At 55.2% G+C, this 18,384-nt stretch overlaps 5 protein-coding genes across 5 annotated transcripts; 1 reads left to right on the top strand and 4 right to left on the bottom strand.

Annotated features, from left to right (window-relative positions):
- Window positions 1-123: 123 nt before the first annotated feature.
- On the top strand, window positions 124-6,155 carry CAOG_03039 (Na+ P-type-ATPase). The gene is made up of 12 exons (XM_004363821.2): window positions 124-211; window positions 344-803; window positions 1,030-1,848; window positions 1,953-2,193; window positions 2,295-3,000; window positions 3,120-3,420; window positions 3,519-4,514; window positions 4,625-4,853; window positions 4,958-4,995; window positions 5,079-5,305; window positions 5,396-5,624; window positions 5,729-6,155. Exons 2-12 carry the CDS (start codon window positions 407-409, stop codon window positions 5,890-5,892), a joined length of 4,347 nt encoding a protein of 1,448 aa, XP_004363878.1. The 5' UTR covers window positions 124-211; window positions 344-406; the 3' UTR covers window positions 5,893-6,155.
- On the bottom strand, window positions 6,080-7,999 carry CAOG_03038 (hypothetical protein). The gene is made up of 7 exons (XM_004363820.2): window positions 7,842-7,999; window positions 7,289-7,471; window positions 7,111-7,204; window positions 6,970-7,000; window positions 6,845-6,878; window positions 6,478-6,736; window positions 6,080-6,360 (listed from the first exon to the last, which is right to left on the bottom strand). The coding sequence occupies exons 1-7, from the start codon at window positions 7,967-7,969 to the stop codon at window positions 6,172-6,174; spliced, it is 918 nt and encodes a 305-aa protein (XP_004363877.2). The 5' UTR covers window positions 7,970-7,999; the 3' UTR covers window positions 6,080-6,171.
- Window positions 8,000-8,125: 126 nt separating this feature from the next.
- CAOG_08659 (hypothetical protein) lies at window positions 8,126-10,757 on the bottom strand. The gene is made up of 4 exons (XM_011271968.1): window positions 10,644-10,757; window positions 8,785-10,416; window positions 8,386-8,692; window positions 8,126-8,278 (listed from the first exon to the last, which is right to left on the bottom strand). Exons 1-4 carry the CDS (start codon window positions 10,713-10,715, stop codon window positions 8,154-8,156), a joined length of 2,136 nt encoding a protein of 711 aa, XP_011270270.1. The 5' UTR covers window positions 10,716-10,757; the 3' UTR covers window positions 8,126-8,153.
- On the bottom strand, window positions 10,707-13,751 carry CAOG_08658 (hypothetical protein). Its single transcript, XM_011271967.1, has 8 exons — window positions 13,593-13,751; window positions 12,755-12,896; window positions 12,493-12,547; window positions 11,993-12,390; window positions 11,672-11,860; window positions 11,426-11,556; window positions 11,185-11,293; window positions 10,707-11,035 (listed from the first exon to the last, which is right to left on the bottom strand). Exons 1-8 carry the CDS (start codon window positions 13,703-13,705, stop codon window positions 10,982-10,984), a joined length of 1,191 nt encoding a protein of 396 aa, XP_011270269.1. The 5' UTR covers window positions 13,706-13,751; the 3' UTR covers window positions 10,707-10,981.
- A 320-nt stretch (window positions 13,752-14,071) lies between these two features.
- CAOG_08657 (hypothetical protein) lies at window positions 14,072-18,370 on the bottom strand (the record flags this gene model as incomplete). The annotated part of the gene is made up of 1 exon (XM_011271966.1): window positions 14,072-18,370. The coding sequence occupies one exon, from the start codon at window positions 18,368-18,370 to the stop codon at window positions 14,072-14,074; it is 4,299 nt and encodes a 1,432-aa protein (XP_011270268.1).
- Between the last annotated feature and the right edge of the window lie 14 nt (window positions 18,371-18,384).

The raw sequence follows: 18,384 nt of genomic DNA, 5'->3' as shown, positions 1-18,384 counted from the left end.
CAATGTTGGTGGTGGTGGTGAATCGGAAAAGCGAATACTCGTCATGCGAAAATTCAACACCAGTGGATCAAAAATTTGAAAAATCCAAAAATGCCTTCGCTTTTCCATGCTCAGTCAGTCCACATTGTTACCGCTTTTTTTTGTTCTTCTTCTTCTTCTTCTTTTTTTTTTTGAAAGTTCCACAGTTTGCATTTCTGCTTGATTCTCAAAAGTGCGGCTCGTGTGTGTGTGTGGATTTGGCTCGAGTTCGGGGGGAAAGTGGGGGTTGGCACTGCGCAGTTCTAATTCGGGCCACTGTGTCATGCTAACTGAGCGTTCTCTCTGTTCTCTCTGTTGTCGACAGCCTCACAGTTTCTGAAACAACTTGCACCCCCCCCATTCCAACTCGTCGTAATCAGCGATCACCATGGACTACAACACGACCCCAGGCACCAACCACGAGCGTCGTGACGACGAGCCGCAGAGAGCGGCAGGCGAAGAAGCAGTCGCGGCGACGGAATTCGTCGCGACCGTCTCTGCTCCTGCTCCTGCTCCTGCTCGTGATGTTCATCCTGCTGATCCTGCAGCTGCTCCTGTGATTGCTGATGACGTGTCGCACGTCTCTACGGCTGCAGCGTTCAATGAGCCTGCGACTCTGCCAGCTCCCACTGCGCCTGCGCCTGCGCCTGCGCCTGCTCCTGCTGTTCCACGCAGCGGATCTGCCCTGTCGTTCGAGGCTGCGGTCCGAGGTGGCCCAACTGTGCTCTTCCGCGACGATGGCTCTGGTAGCGACACCGACCACGACGATGAGACGAGCGGCGCTGGTAAGACCCTGATTTTCGGATGTGCCTCTGCGTCATTCTTGACACACCCACTCGCTCGCTCGCTCTCTCACTCACTCTCGAGATTCCGACCAACATCTCTTTGACATTCTACCCACACACACACACACACACACACACACACACACACACACACACACACACACACACACACACACACACACACACACACACACACACACACACACACACACACACACACACACAGACGCTGCTCAGAAACCGCAGGGAACAGTGACGGCGGCAATGATGATGGCCGGCGCGGTTCCGTCTGCTCTGAGTAGCGGCGACCAGCTCCAGCACCGCTCCTCGGGCGCGTCATCGCCCGTGCATGGATCCGGCCCGTCGTCGCGTCGGCTGACACCTGTTGCATCGTACACGTCATTGATGGCGATGGGAGACACGGTGAAAATGCCGCACGTCACGACAATCGCGTCTCGTAACGCCTTTCACGCGGACGACGAGGAGCTGTGGGATGAGCAAGCCCGCATGATGGCTCAGTTCTATCCTCACGGGCATTCCGCTTCGCATCCTTCCGACCTCCATGATGCAGCTTCATCCCCGGGTTTGATGACTGCGGCGGCGGCGGCGGCGGCAGCAGCAGCAGCTGCAGCAGCTGGTGGCAGTGGTACGCCACGCCCCACCTCTCCGACGCTGCAGGCCAGTGCGAGCATGGCCAGACCCAAGTCGGCCAACCGGCTCGACCAGCTCAAGCACTCGTTTGCCATCAACCAAGTGCCCTCGAGCGGAGAGGTTGCTGGCCTGGCGTCTCCGCCTTCTGCCATGCGGCTGTCGATGCACTCGCACCACCGTGTGACCGCTTTGGCCACTTCGGCATCCTCCGAGCGAGCGAACTTTCTCCGTCAGCGCTCACACTTGCAATTTGAAGTCAACGCTCTTGTGGAGGGCCATTCCATGCATGCAGGCTTTGAAATCCTTCCCGAGGCTGTTCCCGTCGAGCTTGCTACTGCTCAACAACTGGCCTTCACCATGTCCGTCGCCACGGTTGCCGCCTCATTCGAGACCAGTGAGCGCACCAACTTGCTCTTTGGTTGTTGTTTCGCTTGTGGGATGCCGCCATGCGTTTTTCTGATTTGCTGTCGTTGTCCACTCTCTCCATTCATGCTACAGATATCCAGCGCGGATTGACTCGCCAGGAGGCAGAGGATCGATTGGAGCGCTTTGGCTACAACGAGTTGGCCCTCGAGGCTGGCGTGTCTGCTTGGCGCGTGTTTGTCTCGAACCTGATCAATGCCATGAATATGGTCTTGTTGATTGCTGTCGCCGTTAGTGCCGCTGTTCAGGACGTTGTCAACGTTGTGGTTATTCTCATCGTCCTTGTGACGAACACTGGCATTGGCTTTTTCCAAGAGTAGGGTTTCTTGTTTTCCTCTTTTGTGATGTTGCTCGTTCTGCGCTGAACTGACTTCTTGTTCGGGTGTTGTTGTTGTTTTGCTTTCCCCTTTTTCGCAGGTATCGCTCGGAGCGTACAATGGAGGCGCTCCAGAAGCTTTCCGCTCCCACCGCTCGTGTTCTTCGTGACGGCGAACTGTCCGTGGAAGGCTCGGCTTTCGTTGTTCCTGGCGATATTGTCTACCTGGAAGAGGGAGATCAAGTCCCGGCCGACTTGCGTCTTGTGTCTGGCGTGAACCTGGAGATTGACGAGGCGCTGCTGACCGGCGAGCCGCTGCCGGTGCGCAAACACCCCGCGCTCATCAACGATCCCAACATCCCGTTGGGCGACCGCATCAACATGGTGTTCAAAAACACGTTGATTACAAAGGGCCGTGGCGTTGGTATCGCGGTCACGACTGGTTTGGCCACCGAGATTGGCAAAATTGCTCTGATTGTCGCCAACAAGGCGCCGTCGGAGAAGAACAAGCAAGAGACCACTGCCATGCAGGAAGTCACGGTTCGCACGGACGTCGAAACGGAAGAAGAGCGCCTCGACGCTATTGACGACGCCAACACCACACGACTCATTTTGCCACTCCGAGTCATCCGTCGGTTCTGGGACAACACCTTTGGCAAACACTCTGGCAAGTCGCCTCTTCAGCGCCGCCTGGAAAAGCTCATGTTTATTCTGCTTGGAGTGGCGGTCGTGCTCGCCATCATTGTCTTTGCAGCCAATCGTTTCGTTGGCGAGAGTGTCATTGCCTTGTACGCCATCGCTGTTGCTGTAAGTGGTTCGGGCGGGTGGTTGATTCTGCTTTGTGTGGTTTTGTTTGTTTCTGTGGAGACTTTGGTGTCTCACTTCTTTCTTCGCCGTTTGTTGTTTTTTCGTCGTTTTGTTCGCAGATTGCCATCATCCCGGAAGGTCTTCCCGCTGTTATTACAGTCACAATGGCGCTTGGCGTGCGTCGCATGGCGACTCAAAAGGCCGTCGTGCGTAAGATCTCCGCTCTGGAGCAACTTGGCGACACCACCAATATTTGCTCGGACAAGACGGGCACCATTACGGTCGGCAAGATGGTCGTCACCGAAGTCTGGGCGGGCGAGCGCCTGTACCAAGTGCGGGGTAATGGCATTGTTCCCGAAGGCGAGATCGTCGATTCGGACGAACAGGTCGTTGATGTTACCCGGCTTCCGTCTGATTTGTGTAAGAAATTTCGCCATAGTTCTCGACTGGTTTGCCTGCTGATGTTGCTCTTTTTTTCACTAACACTGCTTCATTTCAACACGTGCTCGGCAAAACAGCTGATGCCGCGTTGGTCTGCTCCATGTGCAACGGCTCCCGCATCCAGTTTGTGGACGAGAAATGGTCTGCAACCGGCGATCCAACCGAGGTTGCCTTGCTCGTGTTTGGCTACAAGGCCGACAAGAATCGCGAGGAGCTTGACAAGCAAATGGACACCATCTGCGAGTTGCCCTTCGACTCGGTGGTCAAGCGCATGACGGTCGTGTACCGTCAAAACACGGCGTACCACATCTTCCTCAAGGGTGCTACGGAGAGCGTGTTGGCTTGCTGCGAGGCCTATCAGTGCGGCAATGAGGTCAAGCCGCTCACGCCGGAGATTGTTCAGCACATCATGAGCCAAGTCGACAGTCTCGCGTCGAAAGGCTTGCGTGTTCTCGCTCTGGCGCGCAACACGATGCCTTCCAATCTGCACTCTCCCGCCAACCCGGTCAAAGAGAAGGGAGCGCGTTTCACCGTTGGGCCCAGCACCAATTCGCTTGGACTGTCTGAGGCAGACGAGCACGAGGACGAGCACGACGGTTCGGATGGCGTGCTGTTGGGCGGTGGTCCGACCGGCAAGTACGCGCCTTCGGCATGGACGACCGATTTCCGTGATGAAATCGAGCAGCGCTTGACGTTTGTTGGGCTCGCCGGCATGTTTGACCCGCCGCGCAGCACAACCGCAGGTGCCGTCGTCCAGGCACACGAAGCAGGCATCTCGGTTCACATGGCCACGGGTGATCATCCTGCGACTGCGGCCGCCATCGCCAAAATGGTGGGCATTGTCACTGAGGAGGACATGCGCGCCAATCCCAAGCTGGTGATGGTTGCACGCGATTTCGACGCCATGACCGACGCTGAACTTGATGCTGCCGATGAACTGCCGCGCGTACTGGCTCGCTGCTCTCCTGCCAGCAAAGTCCGCTTGATTCACTGTCTGCATCGTCGCAAGAAGCGTGTCGCCATGACTGGAGACGGTGTCAACGACGCACCGGCTGTCAAGCAGGCCGATGTTGGTACGTTTCCAATGGCATGGCTCGGACATGCTTGTCCTGCCTGAAAAGTTTTTGTTTTTTGTTCTATTCTGTTACTCACTACGTTGGCGACATGTTGTTATGTAACCTAGGCATTGCGATGGGCTTTGGTGGCAGTGATGTGACGAAACAAGCGTCCGATATTGTCTTGACCGACGACAACTTTGCGACCATTCTCGTTGCCATTTCTGAAGGCCGCCGCATTTTCGCCAACATCTCCAAGTTCATTGTTCATTTGATGGCATCGAACTTGGCCGAAATGGTTGTATTGATTATTGGTCTGTGTGTTCAGGATGCGAACAATATTTCCGTCTTCCCGCTGTAAGTTTTTGTTGTTGTTGTTGACACGCCACGCGCATTGACCAGGTGTTTGATGAATTGATGGGCTCATGTTGAAACTGGATTGGGCTTTCACTGACATACAGCTCTCCTCTGCAAATTCTGTGGCTTAACATGATCACTTGTAAGCGATTGGGTTGGCTGATGAACTTGTTGTTGACTTGATGTGTTGACTTTGTGGGTGTGGTTTTTTTTTTTGCCTGGTAGCCTCTCCGCCTGCGCTGGCTCTGGGTGTCGAAGGACCTGCCCCAGACATCATGACGAACAAGCCCCGGCCCAACGACGTTGGCCTTTTCACTCGCGAAGTTGTGGTCGATATGGTGTTTTATGGCTGCGTGATGGGTGTTTTGGGCCTGGTTGCCTTTATCCTGCGCGTTTTTGCGTTCAGCGATGGTATCAACTCGACTGAGTGCAACACGTCGTATTCCGATGCTGTAAGACTTTTTGGGATGTTTGTTCGAACTTTTGGGGTTCTACTTTTAGTAATGGTTTTTGACTCATTGAATATGCCACCTGACCACCAGTGCGAGAACGTCTTCCGCGCTCGCTCCACCGTCTTCCTGATGCTCAACTTTTTCTTCTTGTACATTGCGTACAACTGTCGCCACGCTCGCATGTCGACATTCAAGCTCAAGGTTTTCGGCAACATGGCCATGCTGTACACAATGGCGATTGGCGGCTCTATCACTCTCGCCACAGTGTACATCCCTTACGTGAACACGAGGATTCTGGAGCAAGCGCCCATCTCTTGGGGTATGTTCTCGTTGAGATGTTCAGTGCGTTGTCCGTGTCACATCAGAAGCTGACTTTTCGTGAATTTCTCTTCTTGTGCTGTTTTTGGTGGCGCTTCTTGACAGAGTGGGCCATTATTGCGGTCGGCTGCGTCATTTTCGTTATTTCGACTGAGATCTACAAGTACGGCAAACGTCGTCACTACGCTCAAGTTGATGCTCGCGCTGCTGCGACTCACGCCCCATCCAATCAGCTGGAGATGGTTGCCATCAGCACACACTCTACGTGAAGCTTTGTGCAAAAGCGGCGAAAGTTTGGACGAACTGTTCTCAGATGTTTTCTTTCGGGAGTGTGACAATCGTTAACTCATTTTTTTATGATGGTTTTTTTTTCTTTTCGTTTCAAGGCGTTCTTTCGGTGGTAGTTGTTATGCTTTTTGCAGTGTTTTCTACGTTACATTCAGTGCAAGCAATTGGTATCAAAGTAAATTTGCTCGTTTAATTGCAAACAGGTTTCAACTAAGTCCGCTCGATTACAAACAACACATTTAAATCGACTGCCAATGTCATCACCAGTTGAAAATGTACTCGATAGTCTGCCGGAAAAGAGACGGGTTAACCTTCTGCGGAGCTTTGCTTGTGTAGCCTGTCGAGAATACATCAATGTCTCGTCTTGAGCGCTGGGACGCGTTATGCAACGCTCGGGGAGCGGTCAAGTCTAGTCCCGCGGCAGCAGACTTGTCGCCCGCGAGAACGCCCTAGTTGCCACAATAATAATCAAAAGAGAAAGGGCCAAAACACCACGTTAGAACTGATTTCTCAGCCGTTTACCATTTTCTGCGGCCCACGCAACCAGAATCAAACATCACACGTACCCGATCTTCGCAGGGAGCCACGCCAAGCATGATGGAGCGAGCCACCACTTTGCGGTTGCGACTGATTGCACGCTCGGCTTGGAGATGCGATTTGAACCGAACATGCATCCAGTTGCCGCCGTCCGGGGCCATCATGTGCCGCACAATGTCACCGCACTGCTCCAAGTACGACAAGACCAGCGAAGCGGCTGTTGGTGGGAAGCCAAATACCGTCACCCAAACGTCCAGCGAGTTGTCTCCTTCAGCTGGGGCAATGTCCCTGCACCACCAAAAAAAAAAATCGCAGCGAATCGAAATCAGACACAACAGACGAACGAAACAAACAAAACGTCGGTTCCAGGCGCAATGTCCACAAATGCTGCATTACGAAAGAGCGTCGATCGAGTCGGAAGGCAAATGTGCTGTGCATGCGAGAGAACAAATCATAAATACGTAAGCACGAGGTCAATTTCAAAATCAGCACTGAAGCATTGTTGATTGTTTTTGGCAAACCTGCAAAAGAACGCTCAAATCCAGCTTCCGCCTATATGTACGTAGCACGAAGCAAAAAGTAGCAAGCACAGTGTGGACAAAACGACATGAGCCAAGATGGCGTTCAACCCGCATTGTGGCACAACAAAAAGCAACACGTACCGCGGATGGAGCGGTGAATGGCACGGCAGAGTCGTAATCGTCGTACAATGACTCTAGCGGCGGCGCATATGCAGTATCTTGCATTTGCGCTCGTCTACAATATACACAGGATTGTGAGAAGTTGAAGTAGATGTTTCAAGTTTGAATCCAACAGGATTTGGTTTTTCTTCTGCTTTACCCTGCGCCTGCCGCTCCGTACGGACGTGCCATGCTTCGTGCACCGGTGCCTGGGGGTGCGCGTCCCGTCGCAGGGGTGCTGATGGAATGGCGCGATCGCCCAGCAGTGAGTGGCGTGCCAAAGACCTGCGATGTGGCGCCTGCGTCGGGCGACATGGAGATGGCGCGAGGCGGCCGTTGACTGCTGCGAAACGACGACGACGACGACGACGACGACGACGACGACGAAGACGAGGTGAGTGAAGCACGACTCAAACAAAACACTACTATTATCATTCTGGACGAGTAGTCCGAAGAGAGACAAGGTCGGATGGCCTTTGAGTGGGCAATGCATTGGAAAACCGTTCTAAAGCCCACTCGCCCTCTCTTTGGGTCGAGTCTTATCCCCCACACTCTCTCTCGTGTGAGCCGCCAACGGTCGTTGATACACAATGCACCTTCCGTGTGAGTTGAATCACAACCGGATTGTCACGCTCGAACGCGTGTGTGTCAGGACACAGAAACCAGCAACCATCGCCCCACCATCCACATGCACAGCGCAGTGAAACACGCACCCAAAGTCGCCGCGAGAGCCCATGAAGGAGCTGGAGGCGCCCATGGACGTCGTGGCGGTCGGGCTCTGGCCAGTGTTGGCTTGGCCTGAAAAGTGGGTCGACAGGAAGCGGCCTGGCGTTGCAGACATTGCCTCAGGTTGGATACGCAAAAAACAACAACGACGACTGGATCAACCAATCCAAAAGGCTCAATCTTTGATATGAATCTAAAATGTCATTCAATTGCAGGCATGGGAGGAGGAGGAGGAGAGGAGGAGGAGGAGGAGCGAAAAACAATTGAAAACAACCATGTATTCTGAACAACAACGAAAATCACAGCTCTCGTCTTGATCGCTTCAAATCGTGCTCGGTGGAACTGTCGGCGTCTTCGACGTTGCTGGACAACCGCCGCTTTCGACGAGTTGACACACGCGAGGTGCCTCGAGAGGGGTCGGTTTCTGGAGAAGAGAAATAAGAGCAAAAACCAACAAAAAAAAAAAAAAAAGTCAGAGTGCACCGAGCAAACCCCGTCTCTCCCTCTCCCCCTCTCTGACACCACACTCACCAACTTCGCTTGCACCATCATCGTCCTCAACGTCGCTCAGGGCCAAAGTGCTTGAACTCTGGCTGATGCTGGACAGTGGCTTAATATCAGGCTTTTCGTCGACCAGCTCTTGACCTTGATCACCCGCTCCTGCCGCCGAGTCGGGTTGGTTCGCCGAGTGCGACTGAGAATGGTGACTTGCCGCACCAGTCGCATCAGAAACAGGAACGGTATCGTCCGGGAATTCTTGATCTGGGTGCAATTGCTGGAGCAGAGCGCGTCGCCGATGCTTGAGCAGGTTGACGTCGTATTCACGTGCATCGGTGTGCTAAAACAGACAAACGAGTGAGCAATCAAGATAGTCATCATCGCTCCGACCATGACCACCAAGAAAACAAAATCCACGAAATCTGTCAGTACCTTTTTCAAATCCAACACACCGAGAATTTCTGCACGTAGCTCGTCAAACTCGTCGCAGACGACAAGCGTTGGCATAAACCGCACATTAGCGCCAAGCTCTTCGAGCAGCAGGTCGATACGCTTGGCCGCCTTTGTGCCGATTTGAAGAGGAGCAAAGCGCGAGCTGCGCAGATGCGTGCCGATCGGACGCTCGCGGCGAATGGCCGCGGCTGCTGCTGCAGACGACGAGGCCGGATCGTACGGGCCGGCAACGGCCTCGGGCGCATCCAGAGAGGCGCCAGATGCTCCGGTGGCGGCGGAAGATGCACCGGCCGCCGAAACCGCCGTGGATGATCGCGAGGAGCTGGACTTTTTCTTTTTCTTTTTCGTGGTTTCGCTGACGAGGGGCCCTCGCCCGGCATCGTCGTCTTTCATAATACGAGATGCGCTTTCTCGCTCCTTTTCGCGCTCTCGTCCGCGTGACTCGATTTTTCGCAACTCGCCAATGAGGAATTCTTCTTCGCGGATTTGAGCGTATGTGCGGTGTAGCATCCGCTCGAGCTGCAGCTTGCGTCGAACCTCGTGGTCGGCATCGTAAAAGATCAAATGCACGCCAGGGACGCGGTTGTTCGAGCTAAGAGCATCGGTAGTGGGGGCTAGCGCGGCCGCGCTCGGCGCGGCGCTTTTGAGGGAAGAGGATGGTTTGTTGCTCGAGCTGCTGCGCCGCAAGCCCGCAGAGGATGCACCTGTGCTCGCCGCAGTGTCGTCGCTGGTATCCATGCTGCTGGTGGGCGGCTGCGATGGCTGGTACAAGGCCTGCTGCTGTTCGAGAGGAACATCCGGCAGCATATCTCCTCCATCCGCTCCTCCCTGTGTCAGACCAGATGCAGCCGTTGCAGCCTGTCGGGCCAAGAAGGCCGCCATGCTTTGCGCATCAGTCACTCCAGCGGCGAGCGCAGCGGTGCGTGCACGCGCGATGGCGAGCCGATTGCAAACAGAGTAAAAGCGATCTTTCAGCTCCTCAACCGTGCGTGGGACGGAGCCTTCGTAGCGCCCTGCAATCACAGCAAAGCGTAAATCGAAATCGGCACAGAGAGCGAACAGATGGTCAGTGTCGGGTTTGGTCCAGGCGGCTGCTGCGGCAGGAAGCTGAATGCGGCCTGCCGATGCAGAATCTGACGGTGCGGCCTCGCTCGAAGATGTGCTAGTAGCAAGCGCGCCTGTGCTGCTTGTCGTAGTGCTTGCCGCGTTGGCCGTCGGTGCTTTGGTCGATGGATGAGGCGTATACTTTGGCATAAAGGCTTCAATGCCTGGCTGTGTTGTCTCTATTATCGTTGCGTACTCCTCGTCCGAGTACTCTGGAATGACGATGGCGCGGTTCCACTTGGCAAACTTGTACTCCTTGTCAGCATCTGCCGCCTTGCACCAGTGGCGCAGGACGAGCTCGTCCTGGCGCGCAGGATTGGTGAACTCTGTCATGCGCCACTGCACCGCGCGCCTGTTTCCCAGCCGCGCCTTGTGCTGCACATACCCTTGGCTTGTCGTGTCTGTCGGGACGGCCGACGACCGCGCCAGGTACAGCCGGTAGACCTCCATCGACATTCCCGCGGGCTTTTCGGGTCTGGGCACAGTGCTCCGGTGTCCCCTCGGCGCCTGCAGTTCCCCCGCCCCCCGTGAGTATGCCAAAAGAAGGCACAAACGACAAGGATGGGATGGTGCAGTGGAATCATCAAGCAACAGAACAGACAGGGTGAGTCTCTCTCTTCTCAATGCAGGAGGGAAATTGGCGCGATCTCCCTTCCTTTGTTGCCCCGCTCTCAGTCCCAGTCCCAGTCCACTCTCAGTCCCAGTCCCACTCTCAAGCTTAACGCGTCACAGACCTTGTCGGCAATCAACGAGAGCACTTCTGATTTGCTGCCTTCGAGGTCGAGAATGTTGCGAACGTCGCTCATGTTTGACGCTCAAAGTGTTCAGTATGATTGGAAGGGACTGAGCATTCGTCCATTTGCATTGCAGTTGCATGGAAGCGCAGGAAGGAGGAGGGGAAAACAAGAAACGATCAGATTAGACATTATAAGGGACTTTCAAACTCTAGAGCAAACAACAAAACGGGGAACAAAACAGCGAAACAAACACAAGCATGGATAAGAAAAATGGAGGAGATCAAGACAGCAATGTTGGAAGCAAATCTGCGAGCAATAATCAATGGGGTTTTTTTTTAGTCTTCGTCCTCGCTGCTAGCATCGTGGCCGATGGTCGGGACCTTCCAGATCTGTCAAGTAGCAAGTGACACCCAACACACAGCATTTAGCAACTCGAACGACGTGGGCAAGCACTGTTGCTCCCCTTCATCTCCACACACGGCACCAGCACGGCACCAGCACGGCACCAGCACCAGCCACAGCACACACAGAAACATACCTTGATCAAGCCATTCGTGCCAGCGGTAACGAGCTCTCGTGTTGAGGCCGACCAAACCATATCAGCAACCGCATGCTTGGCGCCATAAGTCTTGCAGTACGGGCGGCGACTGAGACACACGAGAGGGGAGCGGGGGAGAGAAAGAGCAGAGAAGAATGAGCGCAAAACTCGCCAAAATGGAATCTGCAAGCAAAAAAAAAAAAAAAAAAAAAAAAACCGATGCAATGCACCACCAACGTACTCTTTCTCGCCAACCGTTGAGAAACACTCTTGGCAGGTGCGAATGGGAAGCTCAAAGCCCATCTTGGGAAGGGTGGTACGACGCGCCGAGCAGTCGTCGCAAAGTGCCTTACCGCACATGCGGCAGTGGTGCTATCCGAGACCACACACACAGACACACAAAAACGCAAGTGAATACAACACCAAAAGGATCATTTTTGACAGACAAAATCATCAACCAGCCAGAGCAACAGCTGAAACACGTTACCTGTCGCGTAACGTTCAATTTCTTCTTAAAGTTCCAGAAGAATGGAGTTCCACACTTCTGGCAGTCAGGAGCCTCCGCCCACTCGGGTGCTTCGAGGCGTCGCTTCTTCAAGTCCCAGAAGATGAGCTTCTGGTCGTCGCCCGAGGAGACGAGGCGGCGGTCTTCCGGAATGAAAACGACCGATTTGATCTGCAAAAACAAGCAACAAAAGCGAAACGTGCGAGAGTCAGCTTCATGATAGAAGCAAACAACATTCTCATGTTTCAACAAACCGACATGCCACAGAGATCGGCATGACACACAAAAAAAAGGGCACTGTACCTTGGATAGATGCGCATAAAACTCATAAGTAACACCCTTCTGAGATCCAATGTCCCACACAATGATACGCTTGTCAAAGCTGCCCGAGTAGAGACGGCGCTTCTTGCCGTCCCATGCGAGCGAGCGAATACTGCCTTCGTGGCCCTTGAGGGTGGAAACAAGGCTAAGACGGCCATCGTCGACCTTCAGCAGCTCAATGTTGCCGCCGTAGTCGCCGAGGAAGGCAAACTTGGACACGGGGTCAAACTGCAGGCACGAGCACCATGCATCGCTCTGGAAGCAGCCGAGACGGCGACCAGTCTGTGCATCCAGCCACTGGAAGAACTTGTCGCGGCCGACACTGAGAATCCACTCGTGGTCTGGGACAAAGTTGATGGCCGTGACGCGAGCGGTGTGTGCTGTGTTTCAGAGGCCGGGGGGGGGGAAGATGTGATGTGGATGAGACGACAGAATCGCAATGATCGCACGTTCAGTGTTCAGTTCAGCCCCAGACTACTCACCACGATGGTCTTGCTTGATGGCAAGGCGGTTCAAGTCCTCGCTGCACGAATACTCCTGTCAAACCACGCCACAAATCACCGACGAGCAGCAGTGAGTACGTGAGTTGTCATCTTTCATCATGTGGTGGGCAATCACTGTGAACTGAACGATCAAAATTGAAAAAAAAAAAAAAAAAAAAAAAAAAAGAGCCAATCGAGATCGAACGAAGCTGTCTCGTCTGCGAGCGACACAGAGACCAACGCAAGGGCGAATTGTGCTTACAAAGATGTTTCCGAGCTCAACGCCAGCAAACAGACGGCGCGACTTGGCGTCAAAGGCGAGCGCTGAGACGGGTCCCGCGAGTGTCTGGCAGACCGACGGCCACCAGTCGCCATTGTCGCGACGCAGCCACACGCGCAGTGTCCTGTTGGTGATGATGAATGTGCACAGCAGCAGCAGCAGCAGCAGCAGCAGCAGCAGCAGCAGCAGCAGCAGCAGCGTGAGTGGATGAGTGTCCAAACAATCCAGCATTGACAAAGCAAAAAGTCAATGCAAAATAAAATGCATGAGCGCGGCTTTTTTTTTTTTTTTTCGTTTTTTTTTTCTTTTTTTTCTATTGATAGTGATAGTGATTATCACCTTGTGACCCCTTTGATTTCGAGCGAAATGCTTGTCACCAAAATTGAAACTTGTATTTTTATTATTTTGTATTATTTTTTTTTTTTGGGCGTTGCTTTCGTGAACTGAGGCTGCAGATTCAAATGCGTTTGTTGTAGAAGGTGTTGAGGTGTTTGATTGTATTGCTGTTGGGGCGGGCTGTTGTGATGAGGAAGGAAGCGCGCGAAGGAGGGTCGGCGTTGTGTGTGTGCTGCACGTGGATGGGCACTCGATAGGACGTGCAATCCCCTCCCCCCATTGGCGCTGGGAACGGGTCGTCGATGAGACCACCCAGTGGGTGCCGGATGCTTGTCTATGATGATGATAGTGCTCAAGGGGGGGAGGAGCTTGCCATGCTGCAGTGCCAAGCAGAGACAGGCACAAACAACCCCTTCTCCCCCTTCTCCCCCTTTTCCCCTCTCCCTCCCCTTGGACGTTGGGGTGCGTTGTCGTCAGTCCTCACCGATCGTCGGAAGCACTGATCACACACTCCATCTCGGGGAGATACACAATGGCGTTCACAACGTCGACATGGCCGTGAAGCGTGCCAGCCAAAACAGGACCAGAATCGCTCATCGTTCAAAAAACCAGAATAATTATTTTAAAAAACTAAAACTAAAACTGAGCGCCTGCCTGCTTAGAAAAATTGCCCAACAACAAGATACTGTATCGCGAAACAATGAGAAGAGAGCAAAAGAAACAAAGTGTTTATTAGTAAGTGTGGGGATTAACGTTTGGGTTTGTAGAGCAAAGCGAGCGCGAGCCAGTTCATGAGAAAATCAAACAACCAAGTTCAGCTCCGAACGAGAAAAAGAAGAAAAATAACATCTTCCGAGCAACAAGTAAAACATCAAGCATGGAGCAATAAAGAAGAGATAAAAATACAAGATAAGAGTGTTAAAAAAAAAAAGAAGAAAACAAAAAGGGTGGAAGAGAAAACGTTTAACGGAATGCAAATCCGCGACACTGCTGAATCGCGGCCATCAGCTTGCTACGAAGCGCCTCCTTGCTTTCGTACGGAGGAAGAGACAGGTAAAGCGTGCAAGTCGACGAGGAAGGAAGCCGGTCGGGACTGCCGGCTTGTGTGATTGTAAATGGCAGCCGACGACTGTTCATCATGAGAGCAAACGGCTCGGATGCCTGGGTGAGCGAGCCCATGCCGCCGGTCGGCAGACGCGAAAACCCAGTCCAGAAGAGGAGGAGCTGTGCCCGCTCGGCCTGCGACATGGTCTCGACAACTTCCCAGAACCACTGCACCAACGGCGACGACGGGGTCATCGTGGTCGAGTAGCCAGTGCAGGCCTTCCACTCGTTCACGTCGATTGTCGGTTCGCCAGACAGCAGCAAGTCCAGCTCGGTCGCAGTGAGACCCAGACGAGCAAGCACGGGGTCTTGGGTCAGCGGTAGCAGGAATAGGAAGCCGTTCCGCAGCGAGCGCACCCGGCTTTCCACGCCATTCAGCACACGGAACTCGGCCAGATGCCGGATGTACTCGAGCTTGTTTTCAGCGGTGACCACCAGGTCGGCTCCATTGGGAATGATTTCGACATCGACCAACGTCCGAGCGCGCTTGTTGGCGGTGGACGACGAGTCAGGAGCGGCGGCAGCAGCAGCATCGGCTGCCGCCTTCCAGAGAATCGCGTCAAGAGGATGCTCAATCTGCGCATCCGACTCGAGCAACGTACTCAATCCTCGCTTGCCTCGCGAAAGCGGCACGTCAACAACAGCGGAAGCAGAGTCGCCGCCGTCCATCACCATCGCGACAACAGCGTCATCAGCAGCAGCACTGTCAGGCTTTGGAACGGTGTCGTCCAAGAGCGGCTGGTGGCTGTGCCGAGCTGCTTCAGCCAGCGCGCGCGCGGCCGAATCTACCGCTGGCACGCTCTCTGCGCGCGGAGCTGGCAGTTCCACCGTGTGGGTAAAGTTCAAGTCCAACCCCTCCACATTATTGTGAAGGACGTAGAGGAGATGAGACTCGTAGAACTCCCGATCAAAATACGCCAAATCAGAAATGCGCCATGGCCGAGGCGTGTTGTCCGCCACCAACAAAAGCTGCAACAGCGGCCGGGTGAGACGCATGGGAAGGCTAACACCAAGAAGGATGGACAGGCCCAGGAAACGGCCAGCGAGCTCGCACAAGTCGAGCTTCGTGATGGGCCGCGGCGGCGAAGTGGACGAATCCGTCGCCGCAGCTTGTTGTTCAGGAGCGGAAGATGGTGGAGCGTCTTGGGCAGTTGTTGTTGATGTTGTTGTTGTTGTTGTTGTTGTTGTTGTTGTTGCTGCTGTTGTTGTTGTAGGAAGTGTTGCGGGAGGCGGAACAGCCGCGGCCGTGGTTGCCGTAGTGGTGGTCGCTGCCGACGTTGTCGTGTCCATTGGAGTGGCAGTGATGTTGGTCGAAGACGCAGCAACGGGCAAGGACGGGTCTGGAACGACCTCGTCGACCATGAGCTCGTCGTCGCCGTCGAATGCAGGAGCTAAATGGTACGTCAGGCCCTTGTCATACGTGACAAACAGGCCTTGGCGAGGATCCAGGAACGCCTCCGTCATGACGGTGCACCACTCACGCAGCACACCAGGACCGGCGCCGCTTTCGCCAATAAACTCGACATGCAAAGCTCCGGGGAGACCAAGAGTGGCCCAGCGATCGGTCATGAGCAGACTGCGGAAGGCAGACTCGAGCGGCCGACGACGGTCAATGTGCAAATAGGCACGAGGAGGGACGACGCGAGCAAGGTTTCCTGGCGTCACATTCACAGCCATGGCCGCTACCGCTGTAGGCGTTGGTGTGGCTCGGCCAGGCCCTTCCTGCGGCTCGCCGCGCTGGTTTCGCAGAGCCGCTGCCAGCTGGGCCAAGCCACGAACATCGGCATCGCGACCATTGACGACGACGGCTGTTCCGTGTGTAAGACCTTGCATGACAGCAGCCGCGGCAGCAGAAGCCAGCGCGTTTGATCCAGGAAGCACTTGCACATGCATTGTCTCTCGTCCATCGCTGGTGGTGCCGGGCCCAACGAGAACGGCGGATGCGGTAACAGTGGGACCAGTGGGACCAGTGGGACCATTTCCATGCCCGTTGGTCGCATGACCTTGCCCTGGGACGGCGGCCGAAGCGTTGTTGTTGTTGTTGTTCGAGTCGCTGCTGTGGTTGGAGCTGGCGCTCTCACTGGAGGCGGACGACGACAGAGTCCCAACTTCGGCACTCATGCTATCACCGTTTCGCGTACGCGCTGGGCCTCTCGCGACAGCGGTAGAGCCAGGGATTGAATGATGCTCATTCATCGCGGTCGACGATAACTGTGCTGCTACTCGACTGTCCCACGCACGCGTGAAGGCTGACATGACATGCGAAAAAACATCAAACGAGGGGGCGTTCGGCGTTTGTAACAGGGATATGCGTGGGGTAGCGGCGGCGCCGCCGCCATCATCCGCACGAACGGAGTTGTCTGCTGCTGGCGTGCCCGCGACAGCAACAGTCGACGAGGCTGCATCACCCGCAGCCGCAAACGGATCGAACGTGCTGGGATGGAGCGTTGCACCGGCGCCACGCGGAGGTTGTGGAGGAGAAGGCGTGTGCACACCATCAATGGGGATGATAAAGTTTGGTCCGGCCGGCCCAGCAGCAGCAGCAGGGGACGGCGGCCCGGGTGTGTCACCACCACCAACAATCATTGGGCTCGGGAGCGAGGTGATGAGCATCGGCATGGAATGAATGGGAGTGCCAGGTCCCGTCGACGCCAAGGCCTGGGAGGCCACCGCAGTTGAAAGCCAGGGACGCGGCCACGCGCCTCGGCCAGGGCCACGGCGAAGTGGCGGCTCATTGCTGGCGAGGGCAGCAGCACGCACCTCCATCAAAGTAGCGCGGAAGGCAGACGGCGACGACGATCGCGGGGCGGGCAGCACCGTGCGTTGACCCATATTCGATGCAGCGGCTGCGGTAGTAAAAGGCGCCGCCGTCATCGACGACGACATTGATGATGATGATGATGCCGCTGCCGCAACAACACCATCCGCGTTCGTGTTGAGAGCAGGAGCCACAGGCGCTGGCGGAGTTGCAGGGGTCGGCGACCCCATCGCGAAGGGATGGATACTCATGGGCTGCGACTGAGACTGGGATGGAACGGGCGACAGAGACTGGGACAGCGACTGCGAAAACGGATGAGGCGAAGCGCCAGCCCGTTCAGACACGCCGCCAAAGTCCACCTGCCGCCCCATGCGTTGCAAGCGAACCAGGTCGTCATGTGCCTCGAGGCCATCTGCGTTGTCGTCAGCGGGCTCAAGGAGAGAGGCAGCAGTAGCAGCAGCAGGAACAGCAGCAGCAGTAGCAGATCTCACTGTCAAATGTGGGCCGGGTCTGGGTTCTGTATCGGCCGAGGACGATGCTGAACTGGTGTTGGAGGCGGCCGTGGCCGCTATTGTCATCGCCTGTTGCAAGGCTCTCGAATAGGAGCTGGAAGAGCCTGCCAAGGCCCGAACCAAAGTCAGAGGGTCTGTCGCAGTCGCCGTCGAGCCAGCAGCTTGAGCTGCGGTGTGAGCAGCAGCAGCAGCAGTAGTTGCTGCTGTTGACGAAGAGCTGGCAGAAGCTGTCGTGACTCCTGCACCACCACCGGGCGTTGGAACGCCAGGAAGACCCAATCCGCGCACTCGCCCGCCACCACGAACCGCGTCGGCGCCTCCAGCGGCTGCTGTTGTCGTGCCATTCGCGTTCATGTTCGAAGCGCGCAAATGGAATGCGTACAAGTCCGCCTTGTACGCTCGGATCCACAAACGCTTGCTGTCCACTGTGAGCAGCTCTGGGAAGAAGAGCGGGAAGGCCGACAAGCGCGGGAATGGGCGGAAGGTCAGGTGCTTGTCGACGGGCGAATCGTGGAAAATGCCCAACGCAAAGTGGCCACCACGCCGCAGAACGTCGTTAAAAGTCGTGCTCAAGTCGCGTACCAGATCGCGGACGCGCGCATCAGGAGTAAAGTGAGCAATTCTCTGCTTGAACGGAACCATTGCACCATACAGATGAGGCTCGCGTGTCGCTGCCAGCAGAACGGACTGACGCAGTCCACCCGAAGAACGGTTGGCGGAAGAAAAGTCAGTGTCGTTCGCTGGCCGCTTGGGCGAGCCGGCAGCAGATGGTCCAGTGCTGCCACCAGCCGCCGACGAGGCGTCCTTGTTCAAGTGCAAGTGAGCAGCAATGAAGGCCTCGAACAACATGACGCACTTTTTGATAAAAGTGGTCGGGAGGGTGTTCATGTACGCAAGCGAGT

This window comes from Capsaspora owczarzaki (assembly GCF_000151315.2).
Source record: "Capsaspora owczarzaki ATCC 30864 unplaced genomic scaffold supercont2.4, whole genome shotgun sequence".
Lineage (NCBI taxonomy): Eukaryota > Filasterea > Ministeriida > Capsasporidae > Capsaspora > Capsaspora owczarzaki.
Note: the sequence above shows the minus strand (reverse complement) of the source record. Positions and strands in the feature narration are given on the sequence as shown.